The sequence below is a fragment of the Emydura macquarii genome, unplaced genomic scaffold (genome assembly GCF_026122565.2).
Source record: "Emydura macquarii macquarii isolate MOO-44397 ecotype Brisbane River unplaced genomic scaffold, CSIRO-AGI_Emac_v2 contig_2768, whole genome shotgun sequence".
NCBI classification, from domain to species: domain Eukaryota; kingdom Metazoa; phylum Chordata; order Testudines; family Chelidae; genus Emydura; species Emydura macquarii.
The window spans coordinates 14,700,292-14,722,602 of record NW_027132905.1 but is presented as its reverse complement, the minus strand read 5'-3'; the positions used below and the strand labels follow the sequence as shown (position 1 = coordinate 14,722,602).

Here is a 22,311-nt window from a genome sequence, read left to right as displayed (position 1 = left end):
TCATAGCATGCTGCATGCCAGTGTGAGGCATGAGGAGTCTGAGCAGTGCAAAAAGCCTTCAGAAATGATCCAAAACAGAATAGAGAACTTCAGTGGACAAGAATGAGAAATCTTTGTAAACCGAATCTTCCTCAGAGCGCTGAGCTAGCAGGATCTAGTGAAAAGCCTGGCTCTGAACATAAACAAAGGAAGCAATGGATGAACTGAATTTGGCATTGAATCCACTAGTCATGTGGCAGGATTTTGGTCTATTGATGTTTTAAAATGCAAGGAACTCTAGTTTTTAGATTTTTTTGGTGAATTGGAGCAGTCCTTTGGCTAGAACAATTTACAACCAAATATTCAAAAATACCTCACTCTTTTGGAGTGCCCAACACAAAGCACCTAGGGGGAGATTTACAAAGGCCCAAATAGCAGTTAGGCACCTGATCCCACAGATGGAGACCATGGACCAAAAATCTTCCCCCTAGGGCCTAATTTACAGAGGCCCCCACAGCTCCAACTGAAATAGGTGGGAGCTATGGCTGTTCAGCACCTTTGAAAATCAGGTTCTTGGATGTCTTGGGTCGAGCACCCAAAATTAATGAAGCATTAGGAAAATGTTGGCTCAGAACATATTTACTGCCTCAGTTGTTACACACAAGTTGTTGCATTCAAAGGAGACTTGCAGGGAAAAGGATATGGGCTTGCGCGCTTCTGCTTTGTGGTAGGTGGGGACTTATTTTCCCAGGAGCAATTTTTTATTTTGTCTGGGATTTGTTCTTTTTTCTTGAAAGTCTTGTCTTGTCTGCCCTGAGGGAACTCTCTAGTGGTTGGAGAATTGGTAGTAGAGTGGAGTCAGAGGAGAGCGCCAGGAGGATGAAATTGGACTTGATGCTTCTGTCATGTCTGGGGTAAAACGCAAGCAGAAGAAAGTTGTTGGGAGGGTTTTGCAACACCTTTTTGGGCTGCCATTGTATGTAGTAGAGAGGCCAGCGAGGTAGCACAAGGCCAACTTTTTGGAAATCCTTTGGGCTACAATAAGCAGCACAGGTATCATTGTAATCTGTATCTTAGTGTCACTGCTGATTCTGTTCTTATTCCTTACTTTGGGCCTTTGTAAGCTATTTGCTATGATTGTATATTGTCCTGCAGCAATGAGTTCCATTTGTTAACTATGTGTTGTATCATTTTTAAGTGTTTCTTTTGATCTGTTTTAAAGAAGTGATCTTTCAGTTTAGCTAACGCTCCCTTGTTCTAGTATTATGGGGAAAAAATCCTTTTCGTGTCCAATATAAATTGGTTTGGCAGAATTCCTTTTTTTGTTTTTTTTAATAATTGACAGATACTATTAATGTTTATTTTAAATATTTTTTAAAGATTTTTATTGATTTAAATGTTCACAGTTGCAAGAAATTGGGCAGGGGGGTGACAATTACTTAATGATAATAGATGTTGCAATTCAAAAACTTAAAGCTTTATAAACCATTAAAACACAAATTATCAACATCACCCATCAACATATACAAAGTAAATGCCCTTAAATCAACACATCATACCTGTTTTTACTATTAATTTTAATCCATTTATAAGCCTAAATCACATGTCTAAATCATGGGATTTTGACTCTAATAAGTTCTCAAGGTTCATGTTTCTTACTTTGTCTATCTGTAAATTTTGACTATCATCAATGGAAATATTTTTTCATCAGTTTGTGTGTACGGTGACATTGATGTTTACCAACATTTACTGATAGAAATCTAATCCTTCCAAGCCTAGATGTAAGTGAGTCCTGTCTCCTCTTTATCATGAGAGGTACTACAGAGGAGAGGGGAACTATGAGACATTTGAGGATTCAGGTGAGGCCTAGGACTAAGCCAGGGGAAACTGCTAGTTATTGACTAAAATAGAACAAGGGTGTAAAGAGGGAGAATTGTGCTGATGTCATTACAAGTTACACAAGTCAGACAGCATTAGAGCTGTGGAAAGCCATTCTCACTGCTCAATGCTACTGTTAATTCCATGAGAAATGTCACCCCTGCTGGCTTTGGAGAATAATTATCATGTCTCTCCAGCACCTCCCTTTAAAAACATGTTTGCAATGGTGAGAGTGCTGTAGATCTAGATACAGGCCTTGATTTTATTAGTGATTATGAATTTTAATGATTCCTGCTTTCCCTTCATCCCTCCCTCCCGCTTCCTGCCTCTACCAACAACACCCCCCCTCCCTTCTTTCTTCTATATGCTTTTCTCCTGGCAAGCCACAGAGAAGGCAATCCAGTTTAAAGATTAAAACTGAGCCAAGGACATCCATCAAAATTCCCAAGGGAGCAGCTTATGGCAAGACGCTGCAGGCACTCGAAGGAAGCAGAATTCCCCTTCCCCTCCCAGAGCAGGTGGCCAGCTCATCAGACATGACACAGCTTCTAATCATGGTGGGGGGCTGACGTTAACCTGCAGCTGTGGGGACCTGCACTAAGCCCCCATTGGAAAGGTCTTGGCTATGCAGGTGGAGCACAAGTACAACAAGAACAACTATCACTAATGCATCCTACTAATGAGGATTATTCATTATTTCTGTAGTGCTACAGCATTGAAATCCCAGCTCCCCTGCAGCAGGTTGGCCCTGTGGGGGTGAATTCCATTGAAGAACACTTGTGTTCTTCCTGCAAAGTCATCCTTCCTGCAGGAGGGTGTTGAGGAGGGATAAGAGAGGCGGCACAGCATATAGGAGTTTGCATTTGATGCAGAAGTGGCTCCAGAGTCAGCACAGGGATTCAAGGAAGGGCAGGAAGCTGGAGGGCACAGTTAGGGTGACCAGATAACAAGTATGAAAAATTGGGACAGAGGTGGGGGCTAATAGGTGCCTATATAAGACAAAGCTCCGAATATCAAGACTATCCCTATAAAATTGGGACATCTGGTTACCCTAGGCCAGGGGTTCCCAACCTTTTACTCAGCGTGACCCCATTTAAACAGTGAAAATTTTTGGCGACCCCAGCAGACAAGTCATGGCATTGCAATGCTTATGGCATTTATATTTTTCATGTAAAACATTTAAAGTCATTTTAACATTTTTAAAATAAAAAATACAACATTGAATATAAAGCCTAAAATAGCTATTAAATCCATTTATCTGACATTTTAGTTTTGCTTTAACTGTGGATTATATTTACTGTGCGGTCATACTGTTAAACAACCCTAGATTTCACAGTTGCTAAATTGAGACTTAAAAGTTTGGGAAGGGGGCATATTGCAGAGATATTGGGCACTGCTGCTATGTATAGGTATCCAGCAACAGACTGCTATAATGTAGGCTGTTCCCTGGTGCTGCCTCAGTTTTGCCATGGATGGCTCTGGCTCCCAGATCAGCCCAGACACCGGAGGATACAAAATGACTTAAAGCCACCTTATCCCTTTTCCCCTGGGCTGCAGGTTTTGTTGTGCTGCACCTCTTTAGTGCCTTGCAGTAATTGTCCTCCCCGCTCTCCTGCCCCAGGCAGCCCCATCTCTCCTGCCCGCCCCCTGATTTGTGCCTCCTTCCTGACCTGGCCCCCAGTAGTGCCTTCCCCCATTCCAGGGCTGCCACCCTGAGCCAGGCATTGCTGGGTGTTGCGACACACCCAGGACTCACCACCATGGTGAAGGTGCGCGGGTGGCGAGGACTCAAAGCGAAAGGGGAGGAGTGAGGCCACCTGCCCATGACCTGGCCGGACCGGTGCTGCTGCTGTCCCGAGCGTGCTGGAGCCCCACCCTGCGCTGCCCAGTGCTCCCGGCTGGGAGCTGTCGAGCATCTTTGCAACCCCCTTTTTTATCATTATGACCCCAAATGGGGTCATGACCCCGAGGCTGGGAACCGCTGCCCTTGGCACAGTCAGTGCAGCAGGCAAAACATGGAAAAACAAGACCTCATAATGACATGTCATTTAGTTGGAGGGGCCCTTTTGTTCTCTTCCCTTCTGGAGAGTCCTCTAGAACCACTCAGTTCTTACTCCCTTTATACCCATCCCGCCTCATGTCAGAGCACCCTTCCCACTACCAGTATTCATCTTGGAGATGTTGATGCATCTGCCACTGGGTGTCACTAGGGAGCAGAATGAGAGAATCCCTCTCTCCCACTCCCCCAGGTGTTGAGCATGCTGACTGCATTGCTGCTGCCAGTCCTTGTCCCCCTCGCCATGGGATTTGCTCTCAGGACCCCCATGCGGAGGTGCCGCTAGAAAGCCTAGGCTCGCTCTTACTGAAGGCTTATTTCTGAGATGTTCCATTCAGCAGTGACTGTACCTAAATCAGAGAGGAGCAACAGCTGTGGGATCACAGGCCCTCTGGATCAGGCCCTACATTTTAAACAGTCAGCTGGACTTGAGCATGCACAGTATCCCTATATATTTAAAATTAGACTCATGATGTCTCTTGTCCAAACAAAAGACAAAGTTGCTATCACATGATCCCTTGATGAAACCACTGCACTGCAAGGGCCCCTGAGGAGAAAGAACCATCCTTCTTCCCCCTTGCCAGGCATTGGTCAACATGCAGCCCTGATCTGAGAGATAATGAGCACTCCCCAACTGCCAGGGGAGTCAATAGGGGCACTCGGCACCTTTTAGGATTGGGCCCGACGTGAATTAAGCCTTTATGCAGTATTAACTTATTCACACATAAGTTTGTTCCATTTGTCATGTTCAGTTTCACCCTCTTTTGTCTCTGGTGAAGGGAGAAAATATTCAAACCCAGGGCTGATGAGAGGAGGGAAAAGGGGGGCAATTGTACTGGGGCTGCATGCTCAGGGGCCTCCCCCAAAACATCTGTGGCATCTGCATAAATAAAGTGAAATGGACAGGGGTGGGATCCCAGCAAACATGATGTACCCAAATTTCTCTTGATGGGTCTGTTCACTCCCATGTCCCTCTGCCCTCCCTGATAGTCAGACCCCTCCCAGTCACTCTCTCCCCCCCAGAAATGAACCGCTTGGAAGATGTCTGATGTAGAGATGGATCAGTCACATGCAGTTTGGAGCCCCTTACATCTCTCTGTTGGTCTCTGGGCTTTGCAGTGCCACTTGGAATTTGGAAACCTTGGGTATAACTTTTAAAAGCACCTCACTGATTTAGGTGGATAGTTCCATTTCAAAAGTGATTTAGGCCCAGATTTTTAAAGGAATTTAGGCATTGCTGTGCTGAGTATTGCAATGGTTCACTGATTTAGGAGCCCGAATCTCATTTTCAGAAGGGATCTAGGCACACAGGAGGCTAAATCCTATCAACTGTCAGTGAATTCAAGGGGAGTTAGGTGCCTAAATACCTTTCAGGGCCTGGGCCTTAGGGAGTCTAAGTCTCATTGATTGTCACTGAGATTTAGGCTTAAGTGCCTAGGTCACTTTTGAAGATGAGACTTTGGCTCCTATGTCAGTTAGGCTCTTTTGAAAGTTTTCTCCTTGTCTCCTTGTAATTTAAATGTGAGGTGCTCTTTTTTCCTTTGTGGGTAATTAAACTAAAACCAAACTCATTCTTCTAGCTAAAGGGGATTCTGTCTGTGCTATGTGTTGGGGACAGAAGATGTTTGGGACAGCAAAAGCTGGTGGGAGTCAGGCTTTATTGCATGCATATCTTGTTAGTTTCCCTGATGTTTCATATGGGTGATGTCTGTCTAATTTATCTGTTTTTTTTAAAGTAGTCACTATTGTAGTGATAGTCTGTGAGAATGATGCCCATCACGAGGGCAAGAGTGGTAGAGAGGGACCAGCAGCGGCAGGTTAATGTTATGGTCACTTTAGTGCAGCCAAAAAAGGACAAAGTGGAAGCCCTGGTGTCCCCAGTTTATCCATAGCAGGAACAGGACAGCAGGGGTAGTGCATGCATCGTCCAAACAGCCCCTCTATTGCGCCTCAACTCTGTCCTGAAGATGTACCTCCACTGGGAAGGGTGGCGAGGAGTCTAGTCTGTAGGTCCACACAGTCCTGGATCCCTGTGCTGAGGCTGACAACAAGGGCCCTCTTTGCCAGTGCTTTGTTGTGGTGTGGGGAGGGTTGTCCAGTAAGAACTGGGCTGACACCACTAAACATTGTCCTGCCCACCACCTTTGGTGACCTCAGAAAGTTGTAGAGCTGAAGTTACTTCAGCCTCTGATGTAGGGGGAAGATTGCTGGGATGTCTCTACAATAACCTCTCTCGGCCGAGGTGGCCACATGGAATTGATTTGTCTTGGGTTTTTAATTGAAAATGGCTATCTTTCTGGTGTGGTCCCTTCCATGGACATTCACTCCTCCCAAACCTTCGTTAGGTTTTACAAAGCACGTACAGATGTGCACCACAATCCTTTCACAGAGCTTTGGTGGCTTGTGTCCCTTGCGGACTCAGAACTTCCCACCAAAAAACTTGAAAGTGAGTAAACACGGTCTAAAAATCACCTGGACTTCTGGTTACCCCAAATTAGCTGTGGATAAGCCCTTCCTTTTAGCAATTACCAAGTCTGTTGTTTCAGAGCAATACATTGGGCAGTCAGGCAAAATCAACATTTATCTCCTTGCCTGTTAAATGCATTTATCCATTTGGAGTTTAGCAGCGATAAAGCCTAATGCTTTTAAATGGGTGATATTTCCTTTAAAACAGTAAGTCCAACGTAAGAGGAGAGTTTGCTCAAAGTATTACATCAGTTGTTCTTTGTCCTTGATTTCACTATCAAATCCTTGGGGTGTATTCCAGCCAGGAGAAAACTGTAAGAACCTTTCCACTGAGGAAAACTCTCCCCCCCCCCATCCCCATACACACACCCCGTCCTCCTTTCTCTTGGCAGAGTTCACTTGCATTGAGCATGAATGGCTGCATCTCAGATTCCTCCCCATTCGTATTTGCTCTGGAGTCTGATATGTAAAGGTTGTGGTGCCTGTGCATGTTGTGTGTTGCCTGTGGGAGACATGGCCTGTACTGCGGAGATGGTGTGAAAGCTAGCCTGATCATTAAGCAGTTATGTTATGAAATCAGTAGATGATAGGCTCACTCCTCCTTTCACACACACTTAGTCAGGATCAGTTCCTAAATTTCAAAATAGGAGCAGAGAGATCTGAGGTCAGCTGCTGACTTCAGTGTGCCCTAAATAATCAAAAACACTGGTGGGAAGTGCTAGTCATTTGTGGCTGGATTGTCCCCTCCACTTCCACAAGCAGTTCCACAGAAATTCCTGACCCTGTAGATCCTGGTTGCAAAAGAAGGGGCCATCATAGTTCTTTGGTATCAACCCTCTTCTGCAAGGGCGCTCACAGAAGCTCTTATATGGAAGCTTTATAGGTGTTGGGGTCCTGGAGGTGCTGGAAGCAGGACACAGCTGTTCCCTGGGACCACCTGTAGTGACCACCCCATGGAAATCTCAGCAGAGATCCAATTGGAAACAAATGCTACTTGAACCAGCATGTATCCCTGCTGAGCTCTTCTTCCAAGGATTCATCTGCATGGCATTGAGGGGGCTCTGCCAATGGGAGCCTGTCTGCTGGAGGAGGGGGGAAGAATGATTTTAAAGAATATGCATAGGGCAAAAAAGGAATGATCTCTCATGTTTAGAGCAGTTGGCTGAAAGTTTGTGCCACGGACTTGCTCTATGACAGCTTAAGTTCCCTGGGCCTTAGTGTTTGTAAGGATCTAAGGGTGCAGCTCTAGAGCATGGGGCTGTGGAGGCTCTGGATCTCTGAGGATCCCTTGTCACCACCAAGAGAGATGGGCAAAGCAGCATCTCACTAAACCTGGAAGGTTAGGCCCCACAGGAAGTTCTGCTGGAGCTCCCCAGGCCTGTGACTGCCTGATTGGCTTGCGCCTGTTCCTTAAGCCAGGAAGTGATTTGGGTGGGCAGTCGGAGCAACTGTGCAGACTTTCTGCTGTGGCCACATTGGACCCTGCTCTTGCCTGCCTCCTGCAGTCCTGATCCCACCTTGTTCCTGATTCCTGCTGTGTTGCTCACTCCTAACTCCTGCCTTGTTCCTGCTCCATGCCCCTGTCCAGTTCCTGCCCTTTCACTTTGCTTCTGACCATCGGCTACCAATTCTGGCTCTGACCCCCAGTCCCGACTTGTGACTCTGGCTCAATCCTTGGCTCTGGCATTTGGTACCTGACCGTGGCTGTGGTCCTCAGCTTCAATTCCTGGTCCTGACTCTGGCTCAACCCTAGTTGACTCTGGGTCTGGCCTCTGCTTCTGTTTTCTGACCTGGACACTGCTCTGACCACTAGACCTGACGCCTGCTCTGACAATTAGGCCAGACCACCTGTGTCCTTGTTCCTAACAGGACTGGCAAAAAACCAGAAATTCCATTTCACAAAACATTTAGAGGTTTTGCAATGTGTTTTTATTCTGACATGAGACGAAACTGAAACCTTTAGAAATTTTTTGTGAAAAAACATGAGCGAATAAGACAGCTACCTAGAATAGCCTGGTGGTTAGGGCATGCACCTGGGATGTCAGAGACCCAAGTTCAAGTTGGTGCATCCCGAGTGAGTGTCTTCATCACCAGGCTATTGGTTTATCTGAGATGGTGGGGGGTGTCTCTCCCCTGCCCCTGCTGCCCATGTGTTTCAGCAAAAATAATTCATTTTCAATTAATTGGCATTTTCCAACAAAAAAGTTTAATCAAAAAATTCCCAGCTCTACTCGGTGTATCTAGCTATCCAATACCTGCAATCACTAGAACGGATTCTGACTGGCTTCTGAGCATAATGAATTCTAGGGCAGAATTGGGGTTTGTTTAACTCAGGGGTTCTCAAACTGGGGGTCGGGAACCCTCAAAGGATTGTGAGGTTATTATGGGGAGTCATGAGCTGTCAGCCCCCATGCATGCCATGGCTGCAGCTATCAGCCCCACGCATGGCTGGCAGCCAGAGCCCTTCAGAGCTGTGTGACTGGAGAGCAGCAGCTGCTGGCCGGGTGCTGTGAAGGCAGCACCACCCCCAGCGGCAGCACAGAAGTAAGGGTGGCCTGGCATTGGCGGGGGAGTGGCATGGAATGGGCGGGGTCATCACTTTTTGGGAGGGTCATCAAAGCCTGATATATTTTCAAAGGGTGTCCCAGAAAAAAAAGTTTGAGAACCCCTGGTTTAGATGATATACCCTTTGGGATAGGGGCTGTCTTTTGCTGTGTACTGATTGAGACCTCTGGGTATGAATTAGATTTTTTAAGAGATTATGAATTATAAGGATCTCATAGTATTTATCAAAATCCCTTTAGAGGAATACAGTTGACTTAAAATTACACTTCTGCCTGGACATTTATTAAATTGTATAAGTAACAGCAAAGATGACAGTAACTGAAAGAGATGACAGAGAAAAAACTTTCCATTCTTTTCATGTTTACTCTGTGCATGTATTACTGCACTTTGTGCCTGTTGTTTTGTGTGGATGTCACATAGTAACAGGGAGAGAAAAAATATTGACAATATGGAAACTTCCTTATACAGCTTCAATAATTGGCAGGGAGACACAGGGTACCCAATGCTATTTTTGTTTTTTAAATCTGTCTTGTTCATATGGTCAGTTTCCCTTTAAGCAATTGTTTACATTTTTGAATGCTTCTTTATTGACTGATTAGCTTTCTTGGACTGCAGATCTTGTAACTGTTTTGTCATCTGTTGACCTTTACTGTAAGTTAATGAAGGATGTTTTGACTTGTCATTAATAAATGTCTGTAGTAAAAACATTCTGCAAGCAACAGATAAAAGGCTCTGTAGAAGAACAAAATATGATTAATATATTTGGGTTAGACCCTCAGCCTAACTCCATTGACTCCAACAAAGTTTGCAGTGAGAGTGGGGCTAGGAGGCTGATCCATCTGGTTCAAAAATGCAGTATCTGAGGGCTTGTACACACTAGCGTTTACTTTGATATAACTTAAGTCGCTCAGGGATGTGAAAAAGCCACCCCTCTGAGCAGTATAGGTTACACCAATCTAAGTGCCAGTGTGAACAACGCTATGTCGGTGAGAGAAGCTCTTCCACTGACATAGCTAACGTCACTCAGGGAGGTGGAGTAATTATGCCGACTGGCTCCCATCGGCATAGAGCGTCTGCATTAGTAGTGCCTCAGTGGCACAGCTACATCTGTACAGCTGCGCTGCTGTAGCAAATCTAGTGTAGACTAGTCCTGAGACTTGAGCAAGTTAGCACTAGTGGGATTGTGCACACAGCTGAACACCTGATTCCCTCCAGTGGTATTCATACACACCAAGCAGTTCATAACTATATTTTCTCTACTCTGCTCCCTGAGGCAGGATCTTAACATGGTAAAGGAGGCTGCATATTATTGGTTAGGCTGCAGTGTCGGCCAAGGGGTCTGTTACAAAGATCTCTATGATCATTTGTATGCCAATACGGATATGTTCAGCTATTTTATAGTGGTTCCATCATTGAAAATAAAACAAAAGATGAGAGAGGGTAGAGTGGAGAGTGATGCTTATCTATGCAAGGCATGTTCTATTCTCTGAAATTTGACCCTGAAATTTGCACTGAGCTTTCTCCCACTTTTAGTTGTGTGGAAGCAAATGGATGAAACAGTCAGATGACACCTCTCTCTATAGACACTGCCTCATGTCATCAGGTGACATGAGTTATAGGAAGTTGTCCTACATATCCAGAGCACTAACAAATATAAGAATTATGCATTTGGCCTGAGAGAGAGAGAAAAATTCTGGTCTGCTTTCATTGGGATCATGGGCCCAGGATAGCTTATCTCAGTATTTACCCTAGTGGCTGAATGCACAAACAATATTTTTCCAGTTGCCCGGAGTTAAACCAGCAATCTTCTTTGGGGCAGGACTGCCTTTTTGTTCTGTGCTTGTACAGTGTCTAGCACAGTGGGGTCCTGGTCCATGACTAGGGCTCCTAGCCACTAACATAATACAAATACTAAATAATAAGAATTAATAATGAATAAACTAAGTTCCTGCAGCCTCCTGAGAAAGTATGGATGCTTTTGGTTCTGCCAGCTCTTGTGGTATTTGGGGTTTTACATAAAGTCCCAGCTCCTGGAAGTGGGGGAATATATGAGAATCTCAGCTTTTGGGTTTTGTTTAGAAAAAATAAGTTTGTAGTCCTTGTGGCTGCACAGAAAATTTTAAAAATGTGACCCAAGCACACCCTAACAGCTCAAAAACCAGAAGTTAAGTAAAAAGAATCCCATGTTTATTATTTTTTAAAATCTCAGAATTTTTAAGCCTATGATTTAGGGATCTAACTCATGATTTTTGAATGTTTACAGTTGACAACACCTGTCTTGTGCATGCATGTATATTATATACACATGAAGGATACGCTCTCAGCAATGTGTTTTGAAATGCTTAGACTCCTTAGAACATTGAATTGGGAGGGCTCGTTGATCTCTTTGTACTTCTCAGGGAAAGAAATTGAGTCCCATGCTGGTCATGGTGTATGTGGATCTTTTGGAGGAAACCTGGTTTGTCTTTAGTGTGCTTGGTTGGAAATTCTCTTTATGCCCTACCATATGCAGGTTGATTGCCAGCCTCCTACCTCAGGAGTAGTTACATTTAAGTTACATTTATATAGGACCTGATCCCTTGAATCTTTCTGTGCATGATTAGTCCTAACTCTCTGAAATAGTCCCATTTACCTCAGTGGCAATTCTCTTTTGAGTAATGTCTTATCATGTAAATAGGAGTAGACTTGTTCACTGTCTCTTTTCTCTTAGAATCTGCATGTAGAATCTTTATTTGTTTTTACCTGCTCATCCCCATGGTACCTAGGTGTGTGAGGGGAAAGACATTAAATGCAACAAAGCTTTTAAAGGCCTGATCCTCTAAGCTTTTGCCATTGAAATCAGTGCAGAGACCACTTGCAATATCAGGCCCAAAATGGAACTGTCTGCAGTAGCCCACACAAACATCCCTCTAGCCTTTCCCTCTGCTGGTCCAAGCATTCACAACAAATATCCCAGTGACTGGCTAGGGCATGATGAGATCTACAGGTGGAACCCTCCACAGGTTGCCTCAAGAGCGCAGAGCTGAGGACTGTCAGCAGAGGGGAGCAATTTCAGGTGTGATCCAAAGCCTGTTGAAGTAAATGGGAGCCTTTCCATTGACTTCCGTGGGCTTTGGATCAAGCCCTTAAGGTGTGTGTCTACACTGCAGCTTGGGGCAAGCCTGGGTCCACAGCCTGACTCCACAGATTTGAGCTAGCAGAGCTTGCGCTAAAAATAGCTGTGTAGCTGCACCAGAGCTTATAGTGGCAATGTCTACACAGCTGTTTGTAGCCAGCTAGCAGGATAAGTCTGCAGAGCTGGGATGGGTGGCTCACTTTCAGATTCTGTGTAGACACACCCTAATGTTCAATTAATAAATATATATTTGGAAAGATGCCTGAAGGACGGGACTAAATGCACAAGGGACAAAGATACTGGAGAGAGAGAGAACTGTCCCCTTCATTAGTATCAAGGACATATGACCCCCGTTCCTACCCTTAGCATTGCAAACGGGTTCAAACCCTGTGCCTGGAGAATCAAGGGCCAGCAGAGAGGGCGCAGCCATCTGCTATGGAGCACAAGGCATTTTGCTAGGTAAAAGGGAAAGATGCATCTCTCTCTGCAAAGGGAGGGGAGCCGGGTGAGCATTACAGATGAGAATCCAGCTGCTACTGCTGCTCTTTGGTTTGTCTTGAATACTCCATGCGTTGCGGTTTAGGGATCAAAGAGCTAGTTCTCTCTCTTCCGGCGCCTGCCCTCTGCAGCTGCACCCTTGGGGATTGTGTATGAGACCCACCCTGCTGTCTCCCCTTCCCCCCGCCTTCGCAGCTCAGGGCTCAACCCTCTCGCTGCTCCCCCTGGCGGCCGCCGCGCCTCACCGCAGCAGCAGCGCGAAGTGGGTGAGGCAGATGAAAGAAGCAGAGAGAAGGAAAAAAATCAATAGAGGGAGAGAGCCGGGGAGGGAGGAGCCGCCTGATTCAGCCATTCTTGTCTCACAGGGTCCCAGCTGGCACGGGGGGAAAAGGGGTGTGTGTGAGGCTTGACTATTGTGTAAAACAGGAGGGAGGGGGGAAAGACAGACAGAAGAAGAAAGAAAAGGGGGAGAGACCGAAAAGGAGGGGGAAAAGGAAGCATCATTTGTTCCACCTGATCTTGGGCAAAGCACCAGCCTAGACAGACACCAGCTTGCAAAAGGGGCTCAGCTTGGAGGGTAGGAACCGGCTCTGTCCCTGCAGCAGGAGATCACCATGTCCTACCAAGGCAAGAAGAACATCCCCAGGATAACAGTAAGTGCCTGACCCTCCTCCACCTCCCTTATTCCCCCTCTTTTTGTACGTTCTGTACCAGCCTTCCAGCGTCTCCCTCCCTGTCCCCTTGCTGCTCGGAAGGATCCCGTGCAAAATGTGATCTGAGCCTGGGGGACGCGTTGGGTTTTACGGGGGCAGGAAATTTCGTAGCTTGCAAAAGGTGGGGGGGGGGGGAGAATTTCAAATCCTTCAGCTTCTATTCGGGTGCAAGCGATTTCCGTGGAGTGAAACCCGTTTGTGGTGCGCGGTGGGTGCCCCCCACTTCCCGTTGGCTGGACTGAATGCAGTTGTCATGCATGGCACAAAAACGATGGTTTCTTTGAAAACCGTGTTGCAGTCGACACCCCTGCAAGTAGCAAAGGGATTGTGTGTTTGTGCCTGGTTGTGCATCTGTGTGCGGTGGATTAACTGACGTTCAGTTTAGTGGAACATGTGTATGTCCCCCACCTCACCCATCCGCTGCATAACAACAAGAGGCTTTTGCAGTGTTTTCCTCTCTTTGGACAGCCGCTGTCTTTCTGGGAAAGGGGGGGGCGGGGAATGGACCTTTCGATTCAGAGATCGGACTGGATTTTAAATAAGGAAACAACTAGATAGGTATTTTGTGATAATGTCACTCCTTATCTGTAGCAGGCTTTTTCGACTTGTCCTTTTGCATAATTTTTTTCATTACTGCATATTTGGGTGCGTCATGTGCTTTGCTGGTGCAAATGAGGTGAAAATAGGAACTGATTCATCTGGGGAAGTGAAAGCCATGATTTAAAAATAAGGAACACAGCCAAACTGATTGAGAATAAAAGCAGCACTTTTTTCCCTCCTATGCAGCTAAACAGATGTACTGCAAATCTTTTTTTGTGTTGGGGGAGATATAGGGTAGGTGTCAGATGGGCCGGGTGGGAGGAGAAATGCAGTGCAATGTAATAATCAGACCCAGTATCTGCATCCCTCTTGCTGTGCCCTGCATGTGCCTTTCCAGTGGATAAATATTCCATTCTGATTTATTGTTCATGCAATGAAATGCATTGTGGTAAGGGTACTCTCTTGGTCTCCAGTAGGCCTTGGCTGGGGTTTATTGTTGCTGTCTTAAATGCATTCAAGGAGTGCAGCTGTGCTTTGTCTCCAGTGAATTTAATTAAACCTTTGTGGGATTGGGGAGGGGGGGGTGTATTGGGGGAATGGGATGTTACTCCATCTTTGTAAGGCAAACAAAGGAAGCATAAGCAGATGAAAAAAAAAAGAGTCTTTGTAGATGCCCGATCTTTAAATATACTTGTTTAAAGGATAATTAATTCTCTTAAACTACCTTTTTATTTGATCATAAATTACATTTATTCAGAGCATTTTATTGGTCAGAGCCTTTTGTTTAGTTAGCTTACCTCAGAGTTCCTTGGGTTTAAAACATCTTTTTAATCTATTTTGGTGTTCATATCTAAATTTTAATGACATTGTCTATGGCATGTGAGCAAGCACCTTTTAGTACCTTTCAGCTTCTCAAAAGAACAAGTCTTTAGAGCTGCCACGCTTGTACATTTCACTAAGGGGTAGTCTCCAAAGCAGCTTCATTGAAGGGCTATCCTTAAAAACCTGGGGACAGACTCACATTCCATCAGACATTTTTATGTTTTTTAAATGCCATCTATTATGAAAACTTTCCGGGTTGCAGGGAATAATGATATAAAGACTTAATATAGATGGTATCTGTTTGATACTCATGGCGGTATAGTCCACTATTCCTGAGTGTTACAGAATAATCTAGATTATTTAATGTATTAAAACACTTTTTTGGAGGTAAATGCCTTTGATTTAATTTAATTCTTATTGTCTTCAAATAATTTTAAAGTTGAATGCATTTAAGGGCTGTGTATATCAGACAAACAAATTTAAAACAATAGAGTGTGTTTTATAGTCAGAGTACTTTATTTTCTTCATCCATAGACTGCAAGGTGTTATCTAAATTGTAAAACATTATCAGCTAAACTCCTTGATATGCTGCTTCATCTGTTGTATCAGGTGCAGCAGTTTCACCCTGTCTGAAGCTCTGTACAGTAGCGCAGAGTGACCACACCTACTTTCACAGTGCCTTCATGCCACTGCTCAGGAAAGAGAGAGAGGCTTGGCCGACATGTTTTCTCTGAAGCCGCAGGAAGCCTGCTGCACGGGGGTCCTGTCAGCACTTCCAGATGCTAGGCTTTTTGTAGGACTTTTCATGTTCTGATCTGTCCTACTTCCTCTGTGGGATTTAGCTTCTGTCTCTGTTGTGGGTTCATTTGTTTCTGGACTACAGGAAAATGGGAGGCTGTGTGCATGTTCTTCCTGTGAAGGTGATCGTGGGCTCTACGACTGGCCACCTAGTTGATGTTTTGTTTTCCTCCTGAGTTGTGTATAACTCTGTTTTCCTCCCGGGAGTGATTCTGGCTGTAAGATGAAAGAGGAGAATTCCATTTGAGAGCTAAAATATTTTCTTTAACATCCAAATGCAAACAAATTCTTGTCTGAAAGACATTAAAAAAAAACAGGGCACAATGGGAATTTGTCTTTATTTTAAAACAACCCTTTGCTCTTTTCTGGAACCTTTTATATGAGGATCTCAAAGTACTTTATAAATGCTGGGCCTGTTCCTGCTCATCCTGAATTCAGTAGGAATTTTTGCTATTGAGAGCAGGGTCTCGCTCATTGTTAATAAACCTCACAGTGCCATGTTTTTCCCTCCACTAAATCTTCACATCAAGCTACTGAACCTTTAAAAGCTATGATCAAATGGTGCAGTTACAATTGACTTTCTTTTCCTAGTAACTGTGTTGGCCATTTTTGCTCTTCAAGACTCTGCTTTTTTGCCCTCTCTCTTGAAAGCTAGCCCCATCCTTTAATTGGGGTGGAGGGGTGTGACACACTATCTCTGAAGTTCTTCACTTTAGATGGCCCTTATATCAGAGGAAATTCCTTGAGCTCTAGTCTAGAAGAAGCAAAGAAGGAATGTAGGCACATTACTTATCTCTGGTTGGGAGTTCCCCTCTTAACAGCTTCTGTTCCCAGGGAGAAATGAGCCTGTCCAGTCATTCCGTTAGCTAATGGGGGGCTGCTGCCCACTATAACCACTATAGACAAGGTCACTGCTGCATATTGTCTTTCAATCACTTTATAAGTTCCTTTTATTTTAAAATTCTAAATTTGTCTCATCCCAGCATCTGTTTTGTCCCTACCAGGGCACATAACAACATCTATGGGTAAGTGGTCATCAACGGAGCTACACATCTTATTAGAATAGAATTTGGGACTGTATCACACCATTTGGACGTGAAATATCCCAAAGCACCTTAGAGCATCACAGTTAAGATCATGTGAATGCTGTGACTGTAAAGGCAAATGCAACACTTGGTCAGTGCTTTGAGGTGGTTCAGTTCGAGCCTTGGAAATGAGAAATGTGGTCTGTTGAGAGAGAGAGAGAGAGAATAATGGTCATAACACATTATCTCTTAGTCTCAATAGTGCAGTGGTAGCAATCAGGTTTATTCCTTCACTAACCGCTAGCAATGGGCAGGCAGAAACGTGGTTTAGTGGCTTTTTTCCTGAAGGATGTGTTGGAATTTAGAGGATACACAGTGCCTCCGAATTATAAGCACTAAGAAATCAAAGGGATCTAGTTATGGGACTCCATGTACTCCCTCAGCCCTTTGGTTCCTCCCCCATGTGTCACACAACAAAAATTGCAACATAAATGGTCCCTTGGATTGACCATTTTATTGTTTTGACTATATAATCCTTTAGGAGGCCCAGAGTTTTCCTGGTGAATCTGTTTCCAAAGGCTACTGGTGTTAGGCAAGGAATTCTGTACAGTGGAGAAGCCAAATGTGTGAGGGGTAGATGGTGAGTGGAGTGTGTGTACAAGACGTATCAGCATAGGCTGGAAGGACTGCATGAAAAAAGGAGTGTAGAGAAGTGAGGGATGGCTAAAGTGTGATGCACAGTGAAGGGAAAGCAAAGGGAAACCTGAAAAAGTTGATTTGGTTGGGCTTGGAGTGTCTGTTGCATAGGATGTGGGGACAAACATGGAGCAGCTGGAAAGGCATCAGAAAGTCCAAGGGGTAGATAATCGTTGGCTCATCTAGAAATATTACTTACTACTTAATGATTGTAAGTGCTGCTGCTTATACAGTGCCAGAGGTGTGCAGGGCACTTCAGAGAACTATAAATGACATGACCCTGCCCTGAGGAGCTCATAGTTCACTTCAGTACTAATTATTGGACCGCAGGTCAGGAGAAAGTCATTTCAGCCCCTGAATTTCTATTAGCAGAGATACTCCTGGTCACCTCCTTCCCCCAAATTATCTTGAGATCTCAAACAATAATTCACTCGTCTTCCCCTTGGGAGGTAGATAAGCAGTACTATTCCCATTTTACAGAATGAGAAACTGAGGCCCAGTGAAGTGACTTGCCCAAGATCATTCAAAAGTATTTGGCAGAGCCATGGATAGAATCAGATGTCATGATTCTCAGTCTTGTGCTTTGATTGCTAGATCCTTCCTCCTCTCCAGATAGCATAGATTAGAGTTCTCCAACTTTTTCATACTGTGGATCACATCATGGTAATCAGCTTGTCTTGTGTCCCGTCCTGTCCCATTCACAAGTGAATATACCATCACCTCTCCCATTCATGGTTGCGTAACATTCTTGTGGCAACTACAATTGCTTATGTGGAAAACGTGCGCTTAGCCTCTTTAATATGATTTTAGCATGTGAAAACAAGAAGAACCACCATGTGACCAGCCAGCTCTCTGCAGACCCTCAGCCACTGTGATATTCCCTACACCACCTGTGATCCACAGAAAATAGCATGAGAATTACTGAGGTAGATAGATATTTGCCACCCCTACAGTTCCATATCATGGCACCTATTGAGTTCTTGTATGGGGGAGAGAGGAGGACATCAACCCACTGGCTCAAGAATTTCTTAGTTCCCATTGTTCTTTTAATGAGAGGATGGAATGCTTACCTGTGCTCTTGTGTCTTGTAAACAAGGTGAGCACTGTCCCTTGCTAGAGCTTTCTGGAATTGCTGCCTCTGGTCCATGCAGCATCATGCTGTGAAGCATTATGAGCATACACAATATTTTGAGATGTCAGCTGAGTATGGACAGGAAGAAATTTAATTATTTTTTAAAAAGTAGTGTATTACCTCAGTCAAAAATGCTGATGTCAAGAATGCCGGAGAGGGATAAAGGAGTTGAGAAGTGCGATGGTCTGGTGCGCAATGCTACGAATTGGGTCATACCTGATTTTGTAGCAACTGCTGTCTCACCAAGGATTTTGGCAAAGTTGCAGTAGGAGGAAACTTTGTGCTAAGCTTAGACTCAACCAAGGTTAAGTGCATAGTTTAAGCCTGCAGAAGAAATACACTTGGAGCTGATCGTGCAAAGCTTATTACAGGATTGTTTTTCAGAGATTCTGTCACTGACTTGCATTGCGATGTGTGAGTGTGCAGCTGCTGAAAATTAGGCCACATACTTGTGTCTGCAATCAGGTAATGAGATGTGCAACTAAGAGTTGATCATGTGATGAGAGGGCTGTGCCACTGATAACATGACCTGCAGAGCCTTTACATCGGAGGATTTGATGGTGCTTTACAAACAGCAAGTCTCTCGACACCTCTCCACAGATCCATCTGTATCCCCATTTCACAGGGTGCTAAACTGAGGTTACAGCTTGGTGAAGTGCTTTTTGTCCCAGGTCACATGGCAAGTCTGGCAGAATGTAAAAGAGAGAGCCATTAAATCCAAACTCTTGGTCTCTTCCCTGTGACCCCATGACCATACTCTCTCCACAGTTCTCTGCGCATCGCAGATAAATACCCCTTGGCCAACAATGGTTAATGGTGCAGCCTGATGCTGGCTGCATGGAGACTAGATGGGCGTGGAAAAGCACAAATGAGCTTTGGCAGGGCGAACAGTGCCTTTATTGTAATCCGAGGCTGCTCTGAGTGAACATGATGCAGAAGCCTGACCATTACTCAGGTCCATTTCCTCAAAAGTGTTTCAGTTTCCCCCCCACATCTGGACGCCTCCTAAACAGATTCCAGAGCCCATAAAAATGACATCATGTCTTTTTCTTCAAGCTAATGGATAGGAACTAATGCAGATCTTCCTCTTTCTCATTCATATGGGGAGAATGTCTGGCACCAGGGCCCAGAATGAACCCCAGATAAAGCTGTATCCTTTTAATTGAAGCCTCATTCATCCTCTGGCACATAATATACAGATAAAGTCATTAGGGTCATTGGCAGTTATTAGTAATGAGCAGCCCTTCACATTTGCACAAAATGATCATTTAAATATGTTATCATTTTATCCAATAATTGTAATAAAATCCCTCCTTAATGACTTAAGTAATTTAAGTATTAGTCTCCTTATTTGTGTAGCAGTCATTTGTGTCTCTTTATATTTTCAAGTCAGTGGAGTGAGGCATGTAGGAATCATTATTCTTCCACTTGCAGCTATCTTGTCTTCACTTCTCACCGAATGATTGTCCCTCCTCTTTCTAGAAGGAATGAGTCCCAAGGGCCTTCTGGGAAAACAAGTCAGATTAAATTTTCAAGGGCGTGATCAAGATAAAAATCACAGACCCAGTCCTGCAATCTGATCTGTGCAGGCTTATTCTTATGTCTTTGCAATGAAGTTCTGTTGAAGTCAGTGGGGTTTTGCATGCATTTATCATTGTGGATCTGGTTTCAGAATTGGGACACATGTTTGGGATTTTTTTTAAATACTGTCCTTTCCTGTGTCATTAGCTAGGGGGCCTGATTCTGCTGACACTTAGCAGTGAGCATTTGGTAGGTTTAGTAGCAAGTGTTAGCTGTGTTGACCCTTAGGTTGCATATCTGAGTTTTAAAATTCTAATTTCCTTTTCCCCACTTAAACCTCCATTTCCTTTTTGCCTTTTGCCTCACTTGGCCTGCGACATTAGCCTAGTCCGTGTCAGTGTGTAGGTCCCGGGCCTTAACCGAGCGCAGCGGTGCTTTGAGTGTTCCGTATTGTCTAGGCTTGTTTCTTGGATTTAAATTGCCTTCACCAAAAATTAAAATGTAAAATAATGCAAATGTTTGTATTAATATTCTTGTGTTTTGTAGGTGTTCTTTTTTTTTTTAAAAGTATAACAAATGCTTAAAACTGGAGCCTAGACAGCTCAAAAGAACAATGCTGTCAAAAATTTTTTTTAGCTTTTATTTTTTGTTTGCTGTCCTTTGTTTGAAGCTAAGAAGTAAACACTCTGCTCTCTTTCCCATAACCCACATACTTCTTCCATTTGGAAAACACTGATTCCTCCCTCCACCTCCCAGCTGAGATGAATATGTCTAGCAAACACATCAGTTCATGTAGCATATTTGAGCAGCAATGATGAACTGCCTGCACAGATTAGGAGAACAGGTAACTCTGATCCTGCTCCTGTTGAAGTCACTGGGAGCATTGTCATTGTCCTCAATAGGCCCTGGAGCAGCTAATAGTGTGTTGTTCATGAATTGCTGCTGTAGGAGTAGCAGGTGTGGGTGGTATTTTTGTATCTCACACACAAATGATGGCCACCAACCTGTTATTCAGTTTATTTGCAATGGACTTGGCATTTATATTTCCCCATCAAATTCTAAATATAGATCAAATTTTGGCCTTAGAGAATCTGGACAGAGTCCCTTTTAGCTGGACAGGATAAACGCCTGGTAAGTTACTAGTCACAAACTGAGTCTTGTTGCTGACGAGATCTGTTGGTTTTAAATGATAAATTTTCCTTTGGAGAGGGACTCATTAGGATGATGTGCCTAATCAGCATGTGAGGTGTTTATTTTTGTTTTTTATGGTTGGTTTTTAGAATCATAGAAGATTAGGGTTGGGAGGGACCTCAGGAGCTCATCTAGTCCAACCCCTTGCTCAAAGCAGGACCAACCCCAACTAAATCATCTCAGCCAGGGCTTTGTCAAGCCGCGCCTTAAAAACCTCTAAGGATGGAGATTGCACCACCTCTCTAGGTAACCCATTCCAGTGCTTCACCACCCTCCTAGTGAAAAAGTTTTTCCTAATATCCTATCTAGACCTTCCCCACTGCAACTTGAGACCATTGCTCCTAGTTCTGTCATCTGCCAACACTGAAAACAACCTAGCTCCATCCTCCCTTTCAGGTAGTTAAAGGCTGTTATCAAATCCCCCCTCATTCTTCTCTTCTGCAAACTAAACTAGCCTAGTTCCCTCAGCTTCTCCTCATAAGTCATGTGCTCCAGCCCCCTAATCATTTTTGTTGTCTTCCACTGGACTCTCTCCTATTTGTCCACATCCTTTCTGTAGTGAGGAGCCCAAAACTGGACACAGTACTCTAAAGGTATGGATGAGAGAAGAGCAAGCATACACATAATAATATGAAGTTCCTGTAATAGACTTATTATCAGAGCAGGTTCCAACTGCAGGTTCTCTGGAACAGGGACTGTGACTGATGCTGTCTCTTCTAAATCGCCACCTCCATATATTAGTGCTGTGTAAATGCTGTCATGCAAGACAGAGGGTATGTCTACACTGACGGCAGCAAAGTCACTGCCGTCAGATCGACCTATCTGGATCGACTGAGCGGTCAGTGAAGACCCGCTCAGTCGATCCAGAAGTTGACGCAGCTTAACCACCCACTCAAGTGGCGTAGCACTGTGTCAACGGGAACACGGTTCCCGTCAGTGCAGTGAAGATGCCGCACAGAAGGGAAGCACAGCAGTCGACGGGAGTTACTCTGTATAGCTTGCATAACTCCTGTCGACTGCTGCCAAATCGCCCGGTAAGTGTAGACCAGGGCAGAGTCACATCTCCACTTTGTTCTTAGCTCTGTGGTAGACCCATCAACTTATCCCCTTCCCCGGGCTTGTCCCAATGTCTCTTTTGCCTTTCAGGAGGCAGAACTTACAGCCAGATTTTCCCAAGAGCTCAGCACTCTCAGTTGGAGGCTTGCTTTCAAAAGAGCTCTCAGCACCTTGGCCACTTTGGAAAATCCAGCTCTGAGTGTCACTGTGAGTGCTGCAGGGTGCTGAGCACTTTTGAGAATGTGGCCCTTAGTGTCTGT

General features: G+C 44.5%; 1 protein-coding gene across 2 annotated transcripts in view; it reads left to right on the top strand.

Moving 5' to 3' along the window:
• DPYSL3 (dihydropyrimidinase like 3) overlaps positions 1 to 22,311 on the top strand; it is a 71,394-nt gene that overhangs the window by 16,904 nt on the left and 32,179 nt on the right. Inside the window, exon 1 of one of the 2 annotated variants that reach the window (XM_067566350.1) lies at positions 12,919 to 13,210. The exons of the other annotated variant lie outside the window; for it this stretch is intronic. Within the exon in view, the coding sequence (XP_067422451.1) occupies positions 13,172 to 13,210 (39 nt within the window). The 5' untranslated portion in view covers positions 12,919 to 13,171. Of the gene's footprint in view, positions 1 to 12,918; positions 13,211 to 22,311 lie in introns of those variants that run through there. 2 annotated transcript variants of the gene reach the window in all.